The sequence below is a fragment of the Astatotilapia calliptera genome, chromosome 7 (genome assembly GCF_900246225.1).
Source record: "Astatotilapia calliptera chromosome 7, fAstCal1.2, whole genome shotgun sequence".
In the NCBI taxonomy this organism is placed as follows: Eukaryota; Metazoa; Chordata; class Actinopteri; order Cichliformes; family Cichlidae; genus Astatotilapia; species Astatotilapia calliptera.
Genome location: NC_039308.1, coordinates 41,330,237 through 41,357,111, shown reverse-complemented (window position 1 = coordinate 41,357,111; position 26,875 = coordinate 41,330,237). Strand labels below are relative to the sequence as shown.

General features: G+C 41.1%; 1 protein-coding gene across 3 annotated transcripts in view; it reads left to right on the top strand.

Moving 5' to 3' along the window:
* Positions 1–14,040: 14,040 nt before the first annotated feature.
* Positions 14,041–26,875, top strand: part of agbl1 (AGBL carboxypeptidase 1) — a 91,975-nt gene continuing 79,140 nt past the window's right edge. For all 3 annotated transcript variants that reach the window (XM_026174781.1, XM_026174779.1, XM_026174780.1), the window contains exons 1-2: positions 14,041–14,287; positions 24,161–24,234. In XM_026174781.1, the coding sequence (XP_026030566.1) occupies positions 14,206–14,287; positions 24,161–24,234 (156 nt within the window). In that variant the 5' untranslated portion in view covers positions 14,041–14,205. The remainder of the gene's footprint in view (positions 14,288–24,160; positions 24,235–26,875) is intronic.

Genomic DNA, 26,875 nt, shown 5'->3' with positions numbered 1-26,875 from the left:
AAGAAGTCAATGGCATTGTTGAACCAAGTATTTCAGTTATTAGGAGCTCCTAACCAAACACATTTTACCGCCCACTTTCTAAACCCTAGTCTGCTCTGTTGTTCATTTTTACATTCAGCTATCATCTGATGCACTGGTAATGTGTGACGTGAGACGTGCCAGCTCACCAAGCGTTTTAGTGCTTTTATGGGTGATTTTAACCATTTGCTGATTGATAGAACACAACTTTTGTCGTCAACATCGAGGACAGGCTGAATTAGAAGACCATCACAGAGGTTGTGTACAAGAAAGGGAGCTCTTTCAATATGTACAGCAAAATCCTGGAGGCTTTTTATCAGGCAGTTGGTGAGCACAGTGTTTGCTGATTAACTGCTGGAGTTTGCTGATTAACTAGCCACAGGAAGGCTGGCTCTGTGATTGGCTGTCAAATGGTGGCGAGGCCATCACTGAACAAACTGTTAGGCATCATAGATATTCTTGGCCATCCTCTGGACCACTTATTGAGCACACACTGATTCAGCTCACAGCCACGTGTAAATACTCTTTATAATAAAATATGTCTCTCTGGTGAAGAGCTATCTGCTCTTTCATTAATATTTTATTTCCTTTTAAAAATTCAGTTGTGGTTGCTTTGACTTTAAAGCAACCACAACTGAATTTTGCCAGCACCTGCTGGCAATCAGCTGTGATGACTGACCTGCTCCTCATCAGTGTTTTTTTTTGTTGCTATGAAGTCTGACTCCCGTGAACCCTGTTGTGTGTGTGTGTGTGTGTGTGTGTGTGTGTGTGTGTGTGTGTGTGTGTACTAAACAGCCTGCAATATCAGACCGCTGTTGCTAGAACTCTTAACACCTGACCCTCCACTTTGTTATTGCCTTTGACCTTGCAAAATCCTGTAAATAAACCTGTTGAACCTTTACAGTGCTCGGTGATCATTCCATTAGTTTATGACATTAATACTGCTATTATTGTTACATTCATGTTGCTTTTTTATTATTATATGTATTATTTCAGCTGCAGTGACAGTGAGGTTCATGTGGTATTTCATTATAACATTATTTCTACATCATTTCAACTGCTGTGACAAAAGAATATCCCAATTATTGTAAACATGTATCATTTCATATATATACAACTTTCTTTTTGTTTCCTGCCCTCGCCAGGATAAATATCAACTTCTGTATAGCACATCGCTGGGGACAGCACAACTTTCACTGCTCTCTCTGTGTACGCCACAGTCCATAGAGGCTAAAAACTATACATCACCATTGTAAACATATAGGAGCGCCTTCAAATCTAAGACACAAATCGTTTCAATTTTTTTAGTTTTATTTATATAGAGAGAAATCACAACAACAGTCATCTCGAGGAACTTGACATTGGAAGGTAAAGACCCTACAATAATACAAAGAAACTCTGGCAATTGGAAGACTCCCTATGAGCAAGTACTTGTGTGAAGGAAGAACTCTCTCCGGCAGACCCATGCTCAGTGAGGGCTGGTTGTCTGCCGCAGCGTTTGGGGGTGAGGGGAGCAAGACAAGACAAAATACTTACTGTGGAAGCGAGCCAGAGATTAATAATAACTCATAATTAAATTGAGAGGGGTGTATAAAGACACGGTTAGTGAAAATGGGTGAGAGAAGGAGAAACATTCATTGGATCATGGGAACCCCCCAGCAGCATAAAGTCTATTGCAGCATAACCAAGGGAGGATTCAGGGTCACCTGATCCACCTCTAACTATTAGCTTTGTCAAAAAGTAAAGTTTTAAGCTGTCACAGGGGCCCGGAGGTTGGTGCAATGATTTGGACCCAAGACCAGATTCAAACACGGAAGGCAATAGTACGATATAAGGGACTGGAGTGCACTGGTCCGAGCTGGGAGACATGGAATGTCGGTTGGATGCACATGGTAGCAGGAAGTTTAAGCTTGACAGCCGAATGACTGATTATGGACTTAACCTTGTAAGGACCGATGTAGTGGGGAGCAAGCTTGCGAGAGAGTGCCTTCAGAGGAATATCCTTAGCTGCCTTGGAGTATACCTGTTAGCCAATTGGCATAGTGGTATTGATGATTAGTGGCTTTGAGTAACGCCTTCCGAGTCTAAGCCCAGGCGCGGTGGCAATGCTGGAGATGGTGCTGGACTGAGGGAATGGCGAGGTCAGCCTCTTCCTCAGGAAATAGGGGTGGCTGATACCCTAGGGAGACAAGCCAGTTGCAGAAGATATGAGGGTGTTGTGTGCATACTCTATCCAAGGTAGATGAGAGGACCATGTCGCTGGGATGTAAGTGGTTAGGCAGTGGAGGTTAGACTCCAGCTCCTGGTTGAGCCTCTCTGTCTGGCCATTGGACTACGGATGGTATCCAGAACTGAGACTGACCTTGGCTCCCAGAGTAGTGCAGAAGGCCTTCCAGACATGCGAGGTGAACTGTGATCCCTGTTCCGAAACAATCTCCAAAGGGATGCCATGAAGCCTGAAGACATGGTTAACCAGGAGCTTAGTAGTCTGAAGGGCTGAAGGGAGTTTGTCATGGGTGACGAAATGAGCAGCCTTTGAAAACCTGTCGAATATGGACAAAATGACAGTTCCCAGAAGAGACAGGTAAACCAGTGACAAAATCTATGGCTATGTGAGACCAGGGGCAATGGGGAATAGTTAAAAGTTGAAGGAATCCTGCCGGTTGTTGAGTTCTGTTCTTACTCCTAGCACAGATGGTACAAGCCGCCACATGCTATATTTTTTCCAGTTTTCTCCCCCATTTCATTTTCAGCTTAGACATCGTCATACTACATATATAATGTAGTAACTGAAATAACACTAAAAGAAATAACAAAGGGCATCCCTTTCCAGGGCCTCCCACCAGAAGTACCATTTTAATAATGAAATGGTCCTACCTACGCCGGGGTGACAGGCGAACTTAGCAGTGTTGATCCAGTTGATTACTGTGGAATGGGCTGAGGAGGGGACAAAACAGCAGTCAGGTGAACCAGTGCCAGGATCAGGTTCATCCTGGAGGGCCTGGCGAATTGTCTTCTCCACATCCCAGGAAATTAAACCCTCCCTGCAGGTGGCGGGTAAGATGGTCTCCCCTTGTGAGTGATCGGTGTTTGTGGCGAATTGGCGGGAGAGAGCATCCGACTTGATATTCAGAGAACCTGGACAGTATGAGATGGAAAAAGTTAAAACCTACAAAAACACAGTGACCATCAAACCTGGCGGGCATTTAGTTGTTTTGTGGTCCACAGGTAAGTGATATTCCTCTGGTCTGTCCATCTAAGAAAAGGCTGCTCGGCTCAATCTAGTGGGTGACGCCATTCCTCAAATAACAGATTAATTGCAAATTATTTACGGTCGCCTACATCATAATTTTGTTCTGCCAGAATGAAACAATGTGAGAAGAAGGCACAGGGTTGCAGCTTTGAATGTGGCCTGGACCGCTGGGAGAGTACCACTCCTACACCAGTGTCTACCTCTACTGCACCTGTTCACATTCATCCCGACCCCATGATGTGTCATTTGTAGACCAATGTGCTAGAAACATTTTCAACGTTTTCTCGGACTTGCAAATATTTTACTGTTGCTTCACTTGGAACTACACTGCGTTCCACATTATTATGCAAATGATATTTTTCTCTGATTTTCCTAAATAGTCCATTCAAATGACAGTCAGCATATTTTTCGAGTCATCAACCGTTAGAGTATAAGTCAAATGTTACTGAACAAACCTCCCAATGAAAACAGTATGTTTTTCAAAAATAAAAAACTTAAAATGCACTGTTCCAAATTATTACGAACACAGAGTGTCAAAACATTTTATAGGTTATAGAGAATTGAAAATGGCTATTTGTCAAATTTGCAGCATTAGTAGATCAATTTTAGTGAAATCAAAAGCCATTTCAATCAAAAGCATCTTAACAGGTCAAGTTACATATTAACATAGGAACCCTTTATTGATAGCAGTTTCACAATTCTTGCATCCATGGAACTTGTGAGTTTTTGGAAAGTGTCTGCTTGAATGTCTTTGCAGGATGTCAGAATATCCTCCCAGAGCTGCTGTTTGGATGTGAACTGCCTCCCACCCTCATAGACCTTTTGCTTGAGGATGCTCCAAAGGTTCTCAATAGGACTGGGGTCAGGGGAGGATGAGGGCCACACCATGAGTTCCTCTCCTTTTATGCTGATAGCAGCCAATGATACAGAGGCATTCCTTGTAGCATGAGATGGTGCATTGTCTTGCATGAAGGTGATTTTGCTGCAGAAAGCACAGTTCTTCTTTTTCTATCGTGTAAGAAAGTGGTCAGTCAGAAACTCCACATACTTTGCAGAGGTCCTTTTCACACCTTCAGGGACCCTAAAGGGGCCGACCAGCTCTCTCCCTGTGATTCCGGCCCAAAACAAGACTCCACCACCTCCTTGCTGACGTCGCAGCCTTGTTGGGACATGGTGGCTGTCCACCAACCATCCACCACTGCATCCATCTTGACCATCCAGGGTTGCACTGCACTCATTGATGTTTTTAACGAACACCTTTTATTGCTTGTGATGCACAGACACACCAACAGAGGGCAGTAATATCTCTTCAACATACATTGTAAAATTACTATTACAACACTCCCACTTAATTTTACCATGGAGTTCACTTACTTGACTGCCATTGCTTATTTCTTTCAAAAAACAACATTATGCACCTATATCACGGTGTTACTAGAAAATAAACATTTTCTCTTTTGTTTTGAACTCACACAAAAAATGTACTGTGTCCATCTTAGACAAAACTATTATTCTTCATTACAGTTAAATGCTCACTATCTTAACATAAGCATAGTATAGGCATGTTAAGCATATGATAACCCTTTTAAACTGAACACAGTCCAATCTTCCCTCTGAGATACTCAAATTTTTGTCTAGGCAGCGGTTTGGTTAACATATCAGCCTTCATGTTTTCTGTACAGCAGTACTTCAGCTGGATTTGTCCATTTTGCACACATTCACGAATGTAGTGGTAACGAATGTCTATGTGCTTTGTTCTTGCATGATCGACTGGATTTTTTGCGATTGCAATTGCTCCTTGATTGTCCTCCAGGATCACTGTTGCTGTGGTTTCCATTCCAAACTCAGTTAGTAGTCGTCTTAACCAAACTCCTTCTTGTGCAGCTTGGCTCAAAGCAATATACTCAGCCTCTGCAGTTGAAAGTGCAACTGTTGCTTGTTTCTTGCTAAGCCAACTGACTGCACCTCCTGCAAGTAGAAAGATGCTTCCAGTTGTAGAACGTCAATCGTCCTGATCACCTGCCCAATCAGCATCTGAATACCCAACCAAGGTTCCTGTTTCTGTTCTTTGATATTTGAGCCCCATGTTTAGAGTTCCTTTCAAATATCTCAGGATTCTTTTCACAGCTGTCAGGTGTGTAGTGTTTGGATTTGCATTGAACCTTGACACCACACTCACTGCTTGTGCAATATCTGGTCGTGTGGCCATGGCAGCATACAATAAACTTCCAACCATTGACTGATACATGCTTGGGTTTACAGGTTGACTGACATCATCACTCTTTCTTAATTTGACATTTGTGTCAGCTGGAGTTGCTACTGGATTGGCACTGTCCATTCCATACTTTTGTAGTATGTTTTCAATATACTGCCTCTGATGAAGCATAACATGGTTTTTGTCCTTGTCTTGGACCACTGAGATGCCCAGAATGTAGGATAGCTCACCCATGTCCTTCATTTTGTAGTGTTTCCTCAGAGTGTCCTTTAAGTTCTTCGTGCTCTCTGTTGATTCGGTAATCAAAATCAGATCATCAACATACACAGCCAATATTTCCAACTCCTGACCTGTTCTAACAAACACACAATGATCTGAAGTACTCTGTGTAAAAGCAATGCTTTTCATGAACTCTGTAAAAGCTTTGCTCCAGCAACGTGGAGACTGCTTCAGTCCATATATTGACTTGTTTAGTTTGCACACTAGATGTTCCTGCCCAGGTTTGATGTAACCCTCTGGCTGCTCCATGTAGATTTCCTCTTCCAGGTGTCCATTCAAGAATGCAGTCACAACATCCATTTGATGCACATTTAGATTGTTTTGCACAGCAAATGACAACAATGTACGAATTGAACCAAATCGTACAACTGGAGAGAATGTTTCATCATAGTCTGCACCATAAATCTGTGAATAGCCTTTGGCAACAAGTCTGCACTTGTATCTTTCCACTTGTCCATCACTGTGATGCTTAACTTTAAAGACCCATTTTGATCCAACTGCTTTGCAATCCTTTGGTAGATCCACTAAATCCCATGTGCCATTTTCTAGCAGTGACTCATATTCCAAATCAGCTGCTTCTTTCCACTCCTTTGCATTTGGACTTGACATAGCCTCTTCTAGTGTATTTGGTTCTGTGACACAACAGATGTTTGCATAATGATCAACTGTAGCTGCATCAGCAAACTCCTCAAATCCATATCTCTTTGGAGGTCTTCTGATCCGCTGATCTCCTTTTGCTGCCTCACTGGTGACAGTCTCTTCAGTACTTGTTTGTCTTTCACCCGTGTGTAGTGTCACCTCATTCCCCAAACCGAGATCTTTTTCACTTTGTTTGCATTTAAACTCTGTTTCATTGAAGACCACATCTCGTCGAATCAGTATTTTTCCTTTTTCCTCATCCCACAGTCGGTAGCCTTTTGCATTGGTTGCATTTCCCAGGAAACGAACTTTCACTGCCTTTTTGTCCAGCTTCTTTCTCTCTGTGTCTGGAACATGAGCATAAGCAACGCAACCAAATACTTTCATATGGCTAATGTCTGGTTTTTTTTCATACCATCTCTGATAGGGTGTTTCGCTCTTTAAAGCAGATGTTGGGAGCATATTCTGTGTGTAAGCTGCAGTAGCAACAGCTTCTGCCCAGAATGTGTTTGGCAACTTTGCATGTGATAGCATGCTTCTAGCTGATTCCACTAGAGTTCTGTTTTTTCTTTCTGCAACACCATTTTGCTGTGGTGTGTGTGGTACAGTCATTTCATGGTGGATGCCTTGAGCTTTCAAATATTCTTGAAACTCTTTAGATGTGTATTCCCCACCATTGTCAGTTCTGAGTCTTATTACTCCCTGTCCACATTCATTTGAGAAGATTCTTTCAAACTCTTTGAACTTGCTCAGGACTTCTGTTTTTTCTCTTATGAAATACACTTTACAACATCTGGAGTAGTCATCAATGAAAGTCACAAAGTACTTTTTTCCTCCAAGTGACTCAGTTTGAAAAGGACCACAAACGTCACTATGCACTAATTGCAACTTGCGTTTTGTTCGTATTTCTCCCACTGATTTGTAAGGTTTTCTTGATAATTTGCCCTCAACACAAGCTTCACAAAAAATGTCCTCCTCTTCATTTGTAAAGCTAACTCCTTTTACCAAGTTTTTGACCTTTTTCAGATTTGAAGTGTGACCTAGACGCTGATGCCACATACTTGCTGGAACTGAAGCAGTTGACGCTCCATGACAGGTTGTGCAGTTTCCCTCAATATCCAGCTGATACAATCCGTCAGATCTTTGTGTTCCCATTCCATGGAGAGCTCCATTCTTTCCTCTTATGTAGCAATGAGTCCTTTTGAACTTCACTGTGTTTCCCTTCTTGGCAGCAGCTCCCACTGAGAAAAGGTTCATTGATAATTTGGGAACATACAGCACATCATACATTGTGACATCTTTTCCATTACTAACTCTGAATGACATTTTCATTGTTATGTTGCCCAGACCTAAAGCCTCAACTACTCTGCCATCACTGAGTTTCACTGTTTGTGGTTCTGAAAACTCTTGGTAGTTTTGTAGAGCTTCTTTATTCCATGTCATGTGTTTTGACGCTCCTGAATCAATTAACCATTCTTCTTGTTGTGCATCACTTTTACATGACTCATTTACAACAAAAGCTCCCTCATATGAGTCCTCTTTGTCCTTATACACCACGCTTTTAGCCTTGTGGGCCTTGTATTTCTTTTTAATGCTTGGACAATCACGCTTGATATGTCCTTCCTTCCCACATTTGTAACATCTCCATGAGTCGGAGCTGTTTGCTCCCACTGTTTTTGATCCACTCTGTTCATTTCTATGCATCTGAGATGACATCGCTGATACACTACTGGACACAGTGGTGTTGTCAGTAAGCACTCGCTTTTGTTCCTCATTTATCAAGGCTTGTTGAACAAACTGTAGTGTCAGACTGTCCATCTTTGTCTCCAAAGCAGTAACAACAGTCGCATAGCTGGGTGGCAATGGTATTTATTTATTATTTATTATTTAATCTTTATGACACTTAAACACAATGTGCATAATAACTTGGAACGCGATGTACAGCCAGGTAGCTGCACCTCTCACTCACCTCAAGTCCACCGAGATCCCCCTTCTACAGATCCCCTTCCGTTAAGTTAAAATATCTATTCACCGAATCCCAGAAAACATTGAAGATGTTTCCCAGATGTTGGTGTGGGCCATTACCTCACGACTAGAACGTTAGCTAGGTCTGTCTTCACCTGGCCTCCTGCTAGCATGTAGCCAAGAAGTGACTGAGGGTGAATGAAACTCACATATCTCTATTTTGACACATAACCGGCATTGACGCATGCTCTGTCTTTCTAGTCCCTGTCAGTACTCTCAAGCAGTGTTGGTCAAGTTACTTGAAAAAAGTAATCAGTAACTAATTACTGATTACTTCCCCCCAAAAGTAATTAGTTACTTAGTTACTTATTAAAAAAACTATTTACAACCTGAATAGGTAAAAAAGCAATAGATCTTTCAGCCCAATTCTATTTTTTCTGTATAATCCATCATATAAAATGTAATCAAATGAAAAAGTTTCTTTTTGAAACTAGTTTTATTAGTTTTAATCTTTTAACTTTATGCGTGAAGCAAACATTAAATGATATGCAACATTCGCTGACTGGAAGAAATTTGTTTAACATTTAAACCTTTTTTCTGCATATTCCAGCATATAAAATAAAATGGTTTTTTCAATTCAATTCAATTCAATTTTATTTATATAGCGCCAAATCACAACAAAAGTTGCCTCAAGGCGCTTCATAGATACAGAGAAAACCCAACAATCATATGACCCCCTATGAGCAAGCACTTTGGTGACATTGGGAAGGAAAAACTCCCTTTTAACAGGAAGAAACCTCCGGCAGAACCAGGCTCAGGGAGGAGCGGCCATCTGCTGCGACCGGTTGGGGTGATAGAAGGAAGACAGGATAAAGACATGCTGTGGAAGAGAGACAGAAGTTAATAACAGATATGATTCAATGCAGAGAGGTCTATTAACACATAGTGAGTGAGAAAGGTGACTGGAAAGGAAAAACTCAATGCATCATGGGAATCCCCCGGCAGCCTACGTCTATTGCAGCATAACTAAGGGAGGATTCAGGGTCACCTGGTCCAGCCCTAACTATATGCTTTAGCAAAAAGGAAAGTTTTAAGCCTAATCTTAAAAGTAGAGATAGTGTCTGTCTCCCGAATCCAAACTGGAAGCTGGTTCCACAGAAGAGGGGCCTGAAAACTGAAGGCTCTGCCTCCCATTCTACTTTTAAATACTCTAGGAACAACAAGTAGGCCTGCAGAGCAAGAGCGAAGTGCTCTAATAGGGTGATATGGTACTACAAGGTCATTAAGATAAGATGGGGCCTGATTATTTAAGACCTTGTATGTGAGGAGCAGGATTTTGAATTCAATTCTGGACTTAACAGGAAGCCAATGAAGGGAAGCCAAAACAGGAGAAATATGCTCCCTCTTTCTAGTCCCTGTCAGTACTCTTGCTGCAGCATTTTGGATTAACTGACGGCTTTTCAGTGAGTTTTTTGGACATCCTGATAATAATGAATTACAGTAGTCCAGCCTGGAAGTAATAAATGCATGAACTAGTTTTTCAGCGTCACTCTGAGACAGGATATTTCTAATTTTAGAGATGTTGCGCAAATGGAAGAAAGCAGTCTTACATATTTGTTTAATATGTGCGTTGAAGGACATATCCTGGTCAAAAATGACTCCAAGGTTCCTCACAGTGTTACTGGAGGCCAAGGTAATGCCATCCAGAGTAAGAATCTGGTTAGATACCATATTTCTAAGATTTTCAGGGCCGAGTACAATAACCTCAGTTTTATCTGAATTAAGAAGCAGAAAGTTAGCGGCCATCCAGGTCTTTATGTCTTTAAGACATTCCTGCAGTTTAACTAATTGGTGTGTGTTATCTGGCTTCATGGACAGATAGAGCTGGGTGTCATCAGCATAGCAGTGAAAATGTATGCTATGTCTTCTAATGATGCTGCCTAAGGGAAGCATGTATAATGTAAACAGAATTGGTCCTAGCACTGAACCCTGTGGAACTCCATAATTAACCTCAGTGTGTGAAGAGGACTCTCCATTTACATGCACAAATTGGAGTCTATTAGATAGATATGATACAAACCACTGCAGTGCAATACCTGTAATACCTACAGCATGTTCTAATCGCTCTAATAGGATATTATGGTCAACAGTATCGAATGCTGCACTAAGGTCTAGCAGGACAAGCACAGAGATGAGTACACTGTCAGAGGCCATAAGAAGATCATTTGTAACTAGAGCTGGGCGATATATCGAGTTTTTAAAAAATATCGATATATTTTTATACGAGATATAAGATGTGACAATATCCTTTATATCGATATAGTCTATGTTACGTTATAATTATACTTGTGGAGCCACAAGTTTCCCTCTCTTTTGTCCACTTTCGTCTTTTCGCAACGTTACTCGGACTCGCCTCTCCTTCACTGAACACAACTCCCCCTCCTCCCCCATCGCTTCACCTGCAGGAAGCGACAAGATGGACACGGCAAATCTCCGTTAACGAGTTACTGGACGGCTAGCTAACCACGCTAACGAGCTAACCACGCTAATGCCATGCAGCCCAGAGGTGCTGCACGGACTAAAATCCTTTCATTTTCTCAAATGTTGACAGCGCGCCTTATGTATGAATTTGGGTTGTGCTTGATGGCCGCGAACCGATTTTATGTAGAACACGGCGCTCAGCAATCTGTCAAAAAATGTTTTAGTACGACTTTGGTAAGCTACGGAGCTGCACCGCTTGATGGTTTGTCGGAGCATTACGGCTGAGCCTTGCGGAGTGATACGTACTGTGCTTCAACGTAATATTACCTTACTGTGTATAAGGACCATAAATGGCACTTGTTAAGAGACATGGTTGCGAAGCAGATTTCAAACTCCAGGCTGTCAGTCACGCAGTACAAGTTGGGAACAGAGCAGCTGTGAAATCTGTCTTTGTTATTGTGCTCAGCGTCTTTTAGTTTACATTTTGACTGCACAATTGTGAGCTTTTTGTTATGCAGAAAAACAACATTGTTTTCTTTTATTTATGGAGCGTTATTATTTAATAAATGCTCATAATTTATTTTTGAGTAAATTTTATGTACATCTATGCTCTATGTTAATAAAAGTGCCTGTGTGACATCTGGGACACAGCTTTGACTAAGAACTCTCTTTTTGTTCTTACTTTATGGCTTTAAAAAATATATCGAGATATATATCTTATATCGCCATCCAGCTAAAAAATATCGAGATATAAATTTTGGGTCATATCGCCCAGCCCTATTTGTAACCTTCACTAAAGCTGTTTCTGTGCTGTGATGAGCTCTGAAACCTGACTGAAACTCTTCAAATAAACCATTCCTCTGCACAATGTGTTGGTCCTTTTGTGTTTACACACACTTTTTCAAATAGATGCACGTAAAACACAGCAAAAAATAAATAAAATCAAAGACTCAGTGGCCCTGTTGCTCTATTTTCACCTGTATAGCAAGAGTGGGGCAGGCGGAAATTTGCCCTGGTGCAGGTGTGTCGTAGCGGTCAGTGGAAGGATCAGGCAGTTTCTCTGTGAATTTCACATTCCCGTGGCAGCTGTCGGTGCTTGCTTGGAAGTTTAGGGGGTTTTTTGCTGTAAAAAGAAGTTTTCTTCCCATGCAGTGAACAGCGGACGCTAATGTTTTTGTCACCTTTTACTGAATCAAACTCAAAGTAAGGTCAGTACTTCCACTCTTTAAAAGCTGCACGGTCATACTCTCTCCCGCACTCGATATATTATCCATTGTTGATCTGCACACAGCTGTTGCCACGAAAGTCACACTCGCTTACGTCACTGTCATGGAACACTCTCGCAAAAAAATCACGGTTTTAGTAACGCAGTAATGCAGCGTGCTTACGGGAAAGTAACAGTAATCAAATTACCTTTTTTGCAATAGTAATCCCTTACTTTACACGTTACTTGAAAAAGTAATCAGATTACAGTAACACATTACTTGTAATGCTCTCAAGGCTTTTTAGGGAGTTTTTAGGGCATCCTGATAATAACGAATTACAGTACAGTGGTCTCTCGTTTATCGCGGCAGTTACGTTCTAAAAAATAACTTGCAATAGGTGAAGTCCGCGAAGTATCCAACTTTATTTTTTACAATTATTATATATGTTTTAAGGCTGTAAAACCCCTCACTGCACACTTTATACAGTTTTCTCAGACAGGCAAGAACATTTTCACACTTTTCTCTCTTGTTTAAACACTCTCAAAGTTCAAAACTTCGTAGAAAAATAAGTCCAGTATTATAGAATGAAACCAAAGGCGCCTGCGGTTGCCTTTGACGATGCAAAATGTTTCGTTGACATTGTTGTTGTTTGTTGGGGAGAAAAATTACAAACATACAGTACAGCACTTCAGAGTCGCACTGCTAACGATCGAAGATTTATGTAAATTTGAAAAGCTGAATGCATTCTGTACTGTACAGGAGACACGCCACGAGATTGATTCACAATGGTCTACAGCCAATCAGGACGCAGAACACAATGCGATGTACAAAAAAAAAAAAAAAGCATGCAAAATTGCACAAAAAAATCCGTGAAACAGCGAGAAGGGAGACCGCGTTTTAGCGAGGGACCACTGTAGTCCAGCCTAGAAATAATAAACATACGAACTAGTTTTTCAGCATCACTGAAGGATGTTTCTAATGTTAGAGATATTGTGCATAGAAGAAATGCACAAGGGAAGAAAGTCCTACAAATGTATTTAATGTGCGCACTGAAGTACATATCCTGATCACAAATGACTCCAAGAAATCTCACAGTGTTACTGTAGGCCAAGGTAATGCCATCCTGGGTAAGACTGCTCACTCAAAGCTGCAGAGAAACACAACAGAAAGAAAGAAGTCAGAGAAGGAACTTGAGTGAAAGACCGGAAATGATGGGCTTATATAAGGGAACAAACAAGGGAACGAGTAAGAAAATATCATGCTGAAAAGAAACAACAAATTCAGCTTGAACAACCTTTAACCCTAAAGCCTGGTGTAAAAAATATAACCACAGAAAAATGAGGAACAGACCAAGTAAGACATGCAATCCTAAAAGCCCAGAAGGTAAAGGCTACAATCCTGAAATCTAATGTTGAGAGTGTGAGATCAATTAAAACGCCTTTGGAAGAAAAACCTTGAAAGCTCTAGCAACAAATTTATCCAAGGGTCTTGAATGGTTTGAATGAAAAGCGTGCAGCATGTATAGGAAATCTTATTCAAATGTCTAGAAATAATGATAAAAAAAAGTAAAGCAAAAATGTATACACACACACACACACACACACACACACACACACACACACACACACACACACACACACACACACACACACATATATATATATATATATATATATATATGTAATGATCATCTCCCCACCTCTCTCCAGAGACAGAGGTGTCAGTCACGCACTCAGTGTGAGTGTGGAAAATCAGCATGTATAAGTAATGCAGGTACAAACACATGTGCACACACACACACACACACACTATATAAATTCACCCCACCTGTCCTCTTGCACATACTGGTGTGTTGTTTCACATTTAGGCTACTAACCAACAGCAGTCAAAAGACAGAAGGGCACAAGGGCACCCAATCAGGCGCTTATGAGTGCTACTAACTCCACACCCTCTACCTCCAGTAGTGCACACCACACTAAGTTTCCTTCACACTAACACCAAGTCAGAGGAGAAAACAAGAAAGGAAGGGAAAGAATCTCTTTTTATTTCCCATCTTTTCATTTAGATCCCAGCGTATGTGGATTAGACTGACAAATAAATAACCAGACAAACAGGGCAGCTGTTAACAGAAATCAGTGGAAGCAGTTACAATGTCTGTTTATGGCCAGAATCACTTTACTTGGAATGGTACTCTGAGAGATCTGCATGTCAGCTATACAGGCTTCTGCACAGGTAGGTAAGACTAAGTGTGTTTGTGTACATGTGTATCAGTCACATGTATTTTCATTTGAAATTAAGAATACCTTTAAAAAAAAAAGCCATAGACAGTAAAGTTATGAGGAATAGCTTTTATTTATCAATGGACTTCATGCAAACTGCAGTAAAGAGAAAGTCTTCTGTTACTCCTCTGAGGTTGAAATCAAAACTTGTGGGGTCCATACCATTTATTGGATGTTCTTGTGTCCTTCTGGTGATTCTCTGGGGCTCTTTAAAATGCAGTAAAATGAATCTAGGATTAAATGAAACTTTCTCATGCATATGCAAACATACAGATTGCATGTCTATGCTTACTCTCCTGATGAGAACACGGACAGGGGGGGGGGGCGGGGGTGGAGTTGACTTGGCAGCCTGTGTAAGGTTGGCATGAGTGCCTGTATGCTTGTACACATCAAGACCAAGCAGAATTCTGACTTGGCATTACTTGCAAGAGCATTCAGTTGCAGTTGACACATTTAATTGTGGTGTACTGTAAGGCTTGGAATTCATTACACATCCATTTATGCATAAAATACTTTTTTTCCACAGACAAATCTCAGTTTCCTCAGTTTCCTTACTTATAAACATTTGAACCAGACCACCAGTGCATTGATATGACTTCTGCTGTGATTGGGTACTCAATAAATAAATAATTTAAATCTAATCTCTTGTTTGTTACTATCACTTATTCTGAAAGAAGTAGTCATACTAACAAACTGCAGCTGTGAGTGTCAAAATGCAAAGAATGCCAGTTATGAAAAGCAACTTTTGCTTCTGTAGTCATGGAAAGGTTGCTTGAAAATATCTAGTGCCTCCAGTGCTAGTCAGACTGGAGTGCTATCTCTGCTATGTGGCTGTTATGTGCTCAATGTTACTGTGCATGCTGTGTCAACTCTCCACAGTAATAAGATGTCAGATCAGAGGCATAACAGAGAGGAGCAAAGTAGCATCCAGTGGGCTAATGACACATAAGTGATTTGAGTATGCTATAGGGTAGTCAAGGAAACTGTCACTCTTATTTATGGTTTAATGTCTTGGTAACGATAACATACTGTTTACTTGATAACAGTCTGAATTTACTGTTTGATATTTCTTTTTATGATCTCAGATCCCTGTGTACATTATAAGTTATCTAAAATCATATGAATTATGTCAGTGACTCATACACTTCTTTCTAGTTAGCAGTTAGTGAATGCAGTTCACCAGATTTTAGAAGCCAACAGTGTCAATGAGAGTCTTGTAAAACTACAACTGAAGATGAATCCACTCAGCACACATCCTTAATTCTTATAGATGCAGAACATGAGTCAATAAACATGAGTAAATGTTAACTTGCAAAATAAGGGGCTTTGAGACAATTGTTGTTGTGTTTTAGTGCTGTAGAAATAAAGTTGAATTTAACTGAATGAGTCCATTCAACTGAGGGGAGGCCTTGCAATAGTTTTTGTTCGTTTTCTGTCATGGATCACTAGTAGACTTAACAGAAGATGAAAGAAAAGTCTGGAAAGGTTTAGGGCTGAACAACTACTAACTTGTTCGGCAATTTGAACTACAATAGCTCATTTGTTGAACTGGACCACATGGACTAGCCTTCGCTCGCTAAATGTGTTGGTGAGCCTTGGCCACCAATGATCTTATCACTGGTTTGCCACTTTTCCTTCCTTGGACTACTTTTGATGGATATTATACCACAACTGTAGTTCTGGAGATGCTCTGATACAATCATTTAGTCCAGCGGTCCCCAACCTTTTTTGCACCACGGACTGGTTTATGCCCGACAATATTTTCACGGACCGGCCTTTAAGGTGTCGTGGATACATACAACAAAATAAAACTAGTACCGGTACCGAAAAAAAGAAGATTTATTCATAACACACGTGAAAAGACCCAGGAAAACCGAGTAAACGATAAAAACGATAACAAAATAACGCTGAAAACCGATAAAAACCCTGAAAACCATACATTTCACACCTGAGCCTCAACTCTCGCGGCCCGGTACCAAACGACTCACGGACCGGTACCGGTCCGAGGCCCGGGGGTTGGGGACCGCTGATCTAGTCATCACAAGTTAGCCTTCTCAAAATCACTCAAATCCTTAAGCTTGTCTATTTTTCCTGCTTCTAATACGTCAACTTTGAGGACAAATTGTTTACTTGCTCCCTAATGTATCCCATCCACTCAAAGGTGCTGAAATTTTATGCCTGTATATGTATATATATGTTTCCCACTCATCCTGCAAACGGTCTTTGTTGGTCCTTTAAAGACTTGAGGTCCTCTACCAGATGCCTGGGAGCTGAGAGCATAGTATCTTTGTTGTTCATAGGACAGAGATCGATCGATAAATGTCGTTCCTGAGATCTGCTGGAGCCACTTGCCCAGTTTGGGGGTCACTGCTCTGAGTGCCACAGAAACATTGTTGTCTTCACCCTCTACATCTTCTCGAGCTCCTCTCTCAGCCCTCCTCTTTAAAAAAATTCTTTCACTGTACAACTACACCTACCACTATGGCTGTCTTCATTTTACCATGAAATTTTGAGATACTGTCCAGTAATGGACAGTGTGAATAGAAAAGTGCTATGGTAATGCAGATACACTGAAGGAGAATATTGTTTTTAAATAACATTTCATTTACTATTATGTGAAATAAGGCTGTGTAAATGCATATCTGTCCTTTTGCTTCTCCCTTGCTCTGTCTGTCAGTCTGGATCATCTAGCCCGTGTGGATAAGGGTGGTGATTTATAGGTACATTCAATCGGAAAGGGCCTCCTTTGCTTCAAGTTTCCATTGCAGTGTGATTTACATCTGGGGGGAGGGGGCAGGGGCTTTAAAACTGGCATGCTTCAGATGCCGTGGGACTGTGGAACTGTTGAATCATGAGTAAATAAATAAGTCTGACAGTCCACTATCAGCCCCTAGAGGCTGAAGGGCTCAATGCCATGTGCCAATAATGTGCCAATACAGTGCAAAGCAGCTACCTGAACTGTACTCCCAGAGAGGCTGATTATCTTGTTGATAGTTTTACATCTTTTCTGCATACGACTCTGATACTGCAGCTCCTCTGAAAAGAAAGACACACATCAGAAGTATTTCAGTCCCTGGTGTAACTCTAAAATGCACATCTTACAAAATTGTTGCTATAGTTGTTACACCATAAAAAAGCCCTCTGTAAAGCTAGAACATCTTACGATTCATCACTAATTGAAGAAAAGAACAACCGCCCTAGGTTTTTCTTCAGAGAAAAATTCAGCACTCTGTCAAGAGTCTGTGAAGGTTCTCAGTGTTCCAGGTCATCGTAGTCAAAGGAGCTCGGAAAGAAAAGCGTCTGGACTTCTTTAAGTTGCTTGAAGACGTTTCACCTCTCATCCGAGAAGCTTCTTCAGTTCTAAGGTCAAATGGTGGAGAGTCCAAGATTTAAACCCAGTGGGAGTTTCCCCCCAAAGAGGGACAAAAGGACCCCCTGATGATCCTCTAATCGCCTGAGCCAAGGTGTGAAACTGGGTGTGGGTCACAATCAGCCAGAGTTTCGGGTGAGCTCATTGAGAAACCAGGCCCCACCCTATCATGTGATTTCCTGAGGTCAGATGGCCCAGGATGTGAGTGGGCGTTAAGGCGTCTGGGGAGGGAACTCAAAACTGGATTATAGATGGCAGAGAGTTGGTGTCGTAAACCACCGCCTCTGTTCAAAGATGGTCGCTCACAGTGGACATAGATGGCTTCTTTCACTCCTCTTTCAAACCATCTGTCCTCTCTGTCCAAAATGTGAACACTGGCATCCTTAAAAGAGTGACCTTTGTCCTTTAGATGCAGATGGACCGCCGAGTCTTGTCCCGTGGAGGTGGCTCTTCTATGTTGTGCCATGCGCTTGTGAAGTGGCTGTTTGGTCTCTCCAGTGTAGAGGTCTAGGCATTCCTCGCTGCACTGTACAGCATACACCACGTTGTTAAGTTTGTGTGTTAAAGTGAATTGTTAAGTGTTGTCATTTTTATGCTTACCTCCTCTACATTGTTTCAAACTCTGTGATCAAGGAATTCCTTTGTCCGCCTCCCCAGCCTCTTGAGGTTCTGGGGGGAGGCTGTAGTGTTTTATCACAAGCACATCCCTTGTGAAGGTTTGTTTGATGTTTGGTAAGCTTCCTGCCCTTTTTATGGCTTCACTGTGTTGTGTATGGTGAACCAATACAGGAATTGAGCCATATATTGAGTGTGGGGGAGATTACCTTTTTATGACCAAGGATGTTGTTAGAAACAAATGTGATCAGGAAGTCACGCACATAGACACACACACACACACACACACACACACACACACACACACACACACACACACACACACACACACACACACACACAGTGCCTTGTCCTTGTAACCAAGGGGAGTTTTACGAGGGGAGGTGCTTGTGTAAACTATTGTTTATTGTAACAGTTTTTTCAATAAAAGGCAGCAAGCGGAGGCTGCAGTCGGGGTCATTTGTGATATTATTCGAAGTGCGTTCCTGAGATAGCGACCGATGCCTCCCTTGCGCAAGTAAATCGATTGATTGCTGTTACCTTGTTTTTTCCTTCACGGGAATAAGTCTCTGAGTCAGCGGGGTCTGAGTTTAGACTCCACATTGTGTTTAGGAATCTAAGGAGCTTGGAAAGAAAAGCATCTGGACTTCTTTAAGTTGCTTGAAGACATTTCACCTCTCATCCGAGAAGCTTCTTCAGTTCTAAGGTCAAATGGTGTTAAGTCCCCTCTTAGGGGCTGGGGATGCTTTCCCTAGCCTGGGATGCTAATTGGGGATGGGGCTTGTGGGGTGCGTCAGGTGACCTAGGTGCTGTGCGACTCACACCTGTGTGTCATGGTGGGATCTGGCCCTTTTGGGGCTTGGGGAGGGGATGGATTGGGCTGATCATGATTGCTTCTGCCAGACATGAGGTGACCTTGATGCAATTTGCGTTTATATGTCTGGCAGGCATTGTTCCATCCCCTCCAATGTCCCACCTCCCTCCAGTTGCTTGCTTTCGCCTCACCAATTTGACTGGACCAGTTGGCAGACATATCGGTGGGACTGGTTGTCCTGTGCCTCACCAATGTGGTTGTGCTGGCTGGTGTCTTTATTATCCTTTGGGTCTGTTCGCTGTCCCTCTGTGCTGTAGGCCTCAGTGGGGGCCTGGAAACTGGTGGAGACTTTCCTGCTTGTGTCTGGCAGAGCACACAGGTATTCAGGGCTTCTTGGTCTTGGTCTTTTGATTGGAGTAATGATATCTTTACAGTATAACTCACCACAATGCTTGTTTTTGTCTTTGTGTCATTGTGGTACATTTAGCTACTGAAGTGATGGTGATAATGTGGAAGATCATAGGCATAACTTAACAAATGGAGGGAACAAAATGATACATCACAAGTATATCAGTTCACTGATGTCTCAACCTGGCATGTTTGGACCCAAAATGCAGAACTGAAGCCAAACTTAATGAACAAACTAACCTTTATTCATGTGAAGTTGGGAACCAAATGTCCAATGAGCAGAAACCAAACATCCATGAATCCAAAAAAGAGAAAACACATGACGGAGCGGAGACCTCTGGCAGAGACGAAGTAAAACCAGCAGGCGAGGAAACTAGGGGTGCAACGATACACAAAATTCACGGTTCGGTTCGATACTTTGGTGTCACGGTTCGATATTTTTTAATTTGTCATTTATTAAAATTATAAATATATATTTTAACTCAAAAGTACAGTTTTTAAATTTAATGTTGCTGAAACAACAAAGTAATAAAAAAATAAATCTATCTGATTGAGAAATCACTCATCTTTGGAAAAGAGAGTTTATTACAGAGAAATGGCTCTTTCCAAAATAAAAACTATACTATCCGCTTCTTCTGGGCTATATTCTCAGCAGCATATTAAACATATCAGGTCCCCATAAGGAGAATCATGTGCTAACGGCTGTCTAAATGACTCGGGTAAAGTTTGTACCATGCGTGCTTGTTGTTTTTGTCTGCTTCCACTTGTCTTTGCACTAGGATGATGTCGGAGTAAATGTGCAGTCATATTCATTGTGTTCCCACTAGTGCTGTCAGCGTTAATCTCGTTGAAATGACGTTAACGCCATAACGGCAAATCTCTGTTAACGACCTACCGCGGATCACCCCGTGCGTGGGGCTGGACGGCCAACACGTTAACGAGCTAACTGCGCTAACACACTAGTTCCCACCAATGTAAATGAGCATTGCGTGGCACATCCGACATACTGTTTTACTGTAGTCCATGACGCGCTTACCTTCAGGGTCATACGTCACATGAAAACCAAAATAGTTCCAAACGCCACATCTGAACTGGGGGGGGGGGTCAATTTGCCATGTTGCAATAACCGTATGACTGTTCCCACCACTAACACATGACCCTACGCTGTGTTCACTGCATCATTCCATGTTTTGGCACTGATCACCACCTGCACTCATGTATATATCTATCTATCTACTTAGCACTTTTAATTCTTATTCCCATTTTTATTTTCATGTCTATTTAAGCTTAATTTATAACAGTATGTTTGCACTGAAGCACCGCAGCAATTTCCTAATGTTGTAAACCCGCTCAACATTTGGCAATAAAACCCTTTCTGATTCTGATTCTGATTCTGCAACGAGAGCTTACCTTCTGTCTCGCTAGCTTGCCCTGCGCTCAGTGAATCTGCGTTCGACTACTCTGCCTAGGCTGCACTGTCGAGGGCAGATCCACTGAGCGTTCAACACAGACAGCAACGTCAGAGGGAAAGTTGATAAAATGAATTAAAAATTTTGTATTGTTCGATACATATGCGTACCGAACCAAAAGCACTGTATCGAACGGTTCAATATCGATACGAGTATCGTTGCACCCCTAGTGGAAACCTCTGGCAAAGACGAGGCACGGCCAGCAGGTTTGGAAACCTCTGGCAGCTGCTGCTGGGGCATGGGAACCTGGGAGTGGATGCATTCAGCTAGCTCCAGAGCGTGAATCCCTTCCCTGACTTCATGCAGATGTTTAATAAAATCAATAAAGCCTTACTAATTTTGGTCCTGAAGCCAGTCATTTCATCAAGTTTGGGCTGCCGACACCGGCACCCACAGTTTCTGTGTTGCTGCAACATGTTTTGCGTTTAGATGGTACTGTAAGGTTGAAGTGCTTCGGTGGTATGCAAACTCCATTTTGCACAGTTTGCACAAAATCACGCTTTTATCAAGGCTTCCGTCGGTGTTCTGTCGGGACAAACTGCGGGGTTTTTCAGCGTTTTGAATAATTAAACAGCGTTTTTTTACGCCATTTCTTAACCAAACGGGTTAGAAAAGTGGCGATTTTTGGCTCTAATGGCTTGCCATACTGATCAGTCCTAGCGCTTTCTTCTGATTCTTCCATTTTTGAAGCCATGTGCATCAGTGTAATCGGTATACCAGGAAATCATGCATTGACAAAAGTTCCCCATTGCTTGGAATGCAAAGTGTGATTAAATGCGTTGATCTTTTTATGCTTTTTTTTTTTTTTCAAATTAATTAATCACAATTAACGTATTAAATTCCCACCCCTAATAATTATATAAATGAATCAGTTTGGCACCTGTCATTTAATAGTGATTTTATTCAATTGGAAATATGTAATTTTACTATGACATTTTATTAAGTGGGCAAATAGTGTTTCTTGTTTCTGACCTGTGTGTTATCAGTAATTTATACACTGATTATAATGAGAAAATGAAATAGACTACATACTCATGAGTGTTTTGTTGCATTTTGCTGAACAAGTTTTACCTAGCCATTGCAGTCTTGCAGCAGTAAACACATGTTTTTCTATAATTTTAATTGAAAACTAAATTAGTAAATAAAAGATTTAATGTAATGTTTCTAAATACCATGAAACAGGCTTACTGGGAGAAAATGGAAAAAAAAACACCACTGGTTTTACAACAGCAGTAGTGAGTTGTGAGCAGCGTCTATCAGAATCAGAATCAGAATACTTTATTGATCCCTGGGGGAAATTATTTTTTGTTACAGTGCTCCATTTTAAACCAACTATGTGTGCTGCTCTGCTCAAATGAGTTATACATGGAAAGCCAAGACGTGCATATCAGTGTACCAGCCTGCTGTCTGAAGGCATCAGTGAAACTAGACAGCTGGAGCAACACTCAGGGTTCTCCCCTCATTATTGTGGAAATGGAAATGTGCGTGGGTGTGCAACATATAGCTGTGTCAAGCCCGGGGAATCCTCTCTGGGAGAGCAGTATGTCTTTGATTTCACCTGTGGATTAGGAGTTCCTGATGGGAATGTTATGGCATTTTTCAGTTGTTGATGTGATTTTCTTTTATTACCTATGTGTGTGCGCTTGTGCGTGTGTTTGTGAAATAGAGAGAGAGAGAGAGAGAGAGAGAGAGAGAGAGCAAACGAGTGAGAGACAGTAACAGAGAGACAGAATGACACAAGCTGAAGGGCACAGTGGTTGAGAATGTTCATCCTTAATCCCAACTTTCAACCAGCCAGCTCAAAGCCAGCTCTCCAGCCCATATGAACTTTAAAGCATGTTGACTCTTCTCATGAAGTCATAATGCACATATGTTTGCACACACACAGACACACACTAACAAGATAAGAAAGTAGTGACTGAAACAGAGTAATACATAATATATAGATTCCTTCAGGGTAGACGAGGACAACAGAATGAAACCAATGAAAGCACAGGTGTGGATTTTTTGGGTGGGACACAACAACTCTGACCTGTGAAGCAGTTATGGGCTGTGCTACCTAATTAGTCAGTCAGACGTTTATTCTGGTCAGCGGCTCTTTCTCCACAGTTCTTGGTATCTTCAAATGTAGTGCTGCACCAATGGTACTGCAGCCTGCTCCTCCTGGAAACTGATGTGGTTGCCTAGAAACAATGGTTACAACCCGCCATCCTTTAAAAGCAGTAAATTAATTTCCACATTGTCTTAGAATTTTATTTTTCAGAAGAGCTGTCAAAAACCAAATTGTGAACCCAAAAACCGAAAAGTGCTCTGTATCTGTCAGTCTTTCTCTTACTGGCTGCCTTTCTGATTTAATTGTGTGTTTAGCATCACTTTTTTGTAAGTAGAATAAATTTAAAGGTGAATAAATTATTATATGGATCAACAGATGAGTACTTTCATCCTGGGAGTTAGTAAGACTGAGTCAGATAAGCAGCATTGAATACACTGTAGTGTTTTTTCTGGGTTAGAGTACGGTGGTACTGAATATAGTCTGTGCCCTGCAGCTGCCCTGCTGGTCTTGTCAAAGCCTTTTTATAGTGGCAGTCTTCTCAGCACCACAGCACAAATGTTTTCTGGAGCTCTTTATCCTAGAGGGGTAGGATTACACATGCAAAGTCACGTGTGCGCACTTAAACACAATAACACACACATATAATCACTTTTCTATAAAAATACTTTTCTTGTATTTTATGGTAGGAGGAATGTGTTTATTGTTATGTTTTTTGCATGTGTTTTATGATCGTGTAAAACAGACTGAGCAGAAATGACACACACTCTCAGGATGACATTAACTTTACTAATACACATGTCCAGCAATGACACACACACCAGCACGCGTGCCCCCTCCCTGGCCCTGTGAGTGTCACTCCGCTGTGTTTAGACACAGTATCGTTACAGCCTGTGCAGAGAGAAAAGCACACTGATGCTATAAGTGTGTCTGTGTGTGTTTGTTTGAAGTACTGCTTGCATGTTGCTGAGGAGACACTTCGGCTCTCAGACTGTCCAAGTCCTCATTGATGATCCCGTTTCATTTTGTCGTTTGTCTGTTTAAAAGTTTGTTCACCTTTCCTTCACTCTTTTGATTCGTCCATCTGTTGACTGGAACAGGACGAGGTCGACCAAGTATGACGGCCACCTTAAGCTCCTCCAGCGGCTTAGAGGTCCTCCTTTCCACTCTGCAGGTATGTGCTCCTGTATGTGACGTGTTGGTATAAAACACTGAAATAACAAATCAAAACAATTACTTAACTTCCATATTAGCTTTAATGTATGCTGAGCCCCTAATAGTCTGTTAGGGATATAAAAAAAAGGAGAAAAATAAAAGAAAAACTAAAATATGTTTTGCTTTGCCTCAGCTGATTTACTGAGAGGAATATCTGAGGTTTGCGAATATGTTTGGAATATTAACAAGATATGATTTTTGTACTTTGCGTGTGGTATATTTTGCAGGCTCGCATTGGGTAATTGCTGCATCAAACATGTATCAAATATACATCAAGCTCGATCCACATTCATATGCTGTATCATGTTCACATTATTTGGTTTGTGGTTGACACTGGATCCTTAAAAAGTTGAAGTTGGACATAAACTTGGGTCCTGCATCAGCATTAAACTAGGATCTTTAAATAAAAGACGTAACTGCAACACACTCATATGGAGCAGTGATGAAAACCTATCTATCTATCTATCTATCTATCTATCTATCTATCTATCTATCTATCTATCTATCTATCTATCTATCTATCTATCTATCTATCTATCTATCTATCTATCTATCTATCTATCTATCTATCTATCTATCTATCTATCTATCTATCTGCTTGTTAAGGTATTGGTGAAAGGGACCGTGATGGTATGATACAAAACATCCCTGGGGTGCTACAGTTGGATACTGGGGGGTATAGGGGTGGAGAGATTGAAACAGCAGGTGGCATTACTGGCTGAACATCATTCTTTAAAAAGTGGCGGACTAACCTCACATTTTTAATGACAACACATTCTGACTACTGAGTCTGGGCAGTTCTTTCAAATAGTGTTTCATACCCACAGTCCTGAATTTACAGTTCAGTCAGTCTAAACCTAATCCCAGCATCTGAGAATGAACAGATTTCCTGAGTGTGGATGGACTGCCAGAAACCATTCTAACTGCAGATGAACCCTGAGTTGCTGAATCGGACTTAATAATACAATTCAAAGTACAGTTTTTAGTGACTGATCTTTATTAAGTGTTCCTCTGAAGGAACCTCAAAAGCCACGAAAGGTGGTCATATAGGATATCTCCTCTACAGAGAAAGTTTCTTTCAGCACTCCCCTATTAGCACAAAACAAACGAGGAAAGGAATATATTGGCTTTACATTGAACATATTCATGCAGCTCTTATCGATTTTTTGTTACTGCTAAAGGACACAAAGACAGACAATGTGAAAAATGAAGCGCACTACATGATTCAAAAGCTTGTAGAACAACCTTCAGCAGCATTATCCAGAAGCTATCATTTTCTGTAGGACTTTATCAGTCTCTGTGATCACTGAGGAGGAATTTTGTTCCATTCTTCTTTACAGTGTTGCTTCGCTCATTCAGGCTTGCAAGCAGTCATTTATACGCAGCTCTCTGAAGGTCTCAACACAGCATTTCAGCCAGTTTCAGACAAAGTTTAGCTGTCTGACCGATGGCCTCTCCTTTGACTCTAGAATATTTTGGTACACAGAGGAGTTCATGTTAGACTCGGTGACTGCGCCGTTCTTGGGTCCTGTGGCTGTAAATCCAGCTTAAATCATCCCCCCTCCACCACCGTGCTGACAGCTGGTATGAGGTGTTTGTGCTGATATATCGTATTTGGTTTTCTCCAAACGTGGTGTTGTCCATGAACACCAAGCATCTCCAGTTTGGTTTGTCCAAAGGCATTGGCCTTCATACCTCAATTTGATTTTACTTTACAAATAGATTTAGAAGTCCATTTCACACTTACAACCAAATGAAGACCTAACTGTGCTGGGAAAGTAAAGACAAATCTTTAAAATGAATACTACTATTACTACCACTACTACTAATAATAATATTAACAGTACCATAGCACTTAATTTACAAAGCACTTTTAAAAACAACAACCGGGCTGACCGAAGTGAGCAGTTTTCTAAAACATCATAGGCCACAAAATGTACAGAATTACACAAAAAAATACAAGGCATGTAAGGAAAACAAAGTGATAAAAGTAAAGACGTAGGCTTTATCCTTTTAATTTAAATATATTTAATTAATCTCACTCGTCTTAACTTAAATGGTCTTATCTTTCTTTCTTTCTTTCTTTCTTTCTTTTAAAAAATTGCAGTAAGTTTCTCATCTCAGGCTAACAGGACACTTACTTGTTCTCTTTCTTTTAGGGGAAATGACATCGAGCTTTCCTTTTTTTTTTTTATCAGGTGAAGCCTTTCTTTGTTATTTACTTAATTTTAAACGGTCATCACTCTCATAGAAACACTAAGAATGTTGTCCATTTTCTGGCTGAGTAGCTTTTCTACTCAGACTTTCTCCTTCTGTTTTGCCTTAGAGACGCACACTTCTCTCTTACATCGTCACCTCCAGATGAACCTGTTTCTTTGTATAGACAAATGGGGAGGGGTGGCTTTATGCAGATTATAGGCAGTATGTAGGATTTAAAATGACTGTGATTTATTAATATACGCACAGCAGTAAGAAAAAAACTGTGGCATAAATCTAACATGACTTTACAGTTTTTCTCAGTCGCTTTGGTGCGTTTCTCAGAACACCATTAACATTTGCACAGCAGTTAGTGCATTTCCCAAAACAATTAGTGCAAACTG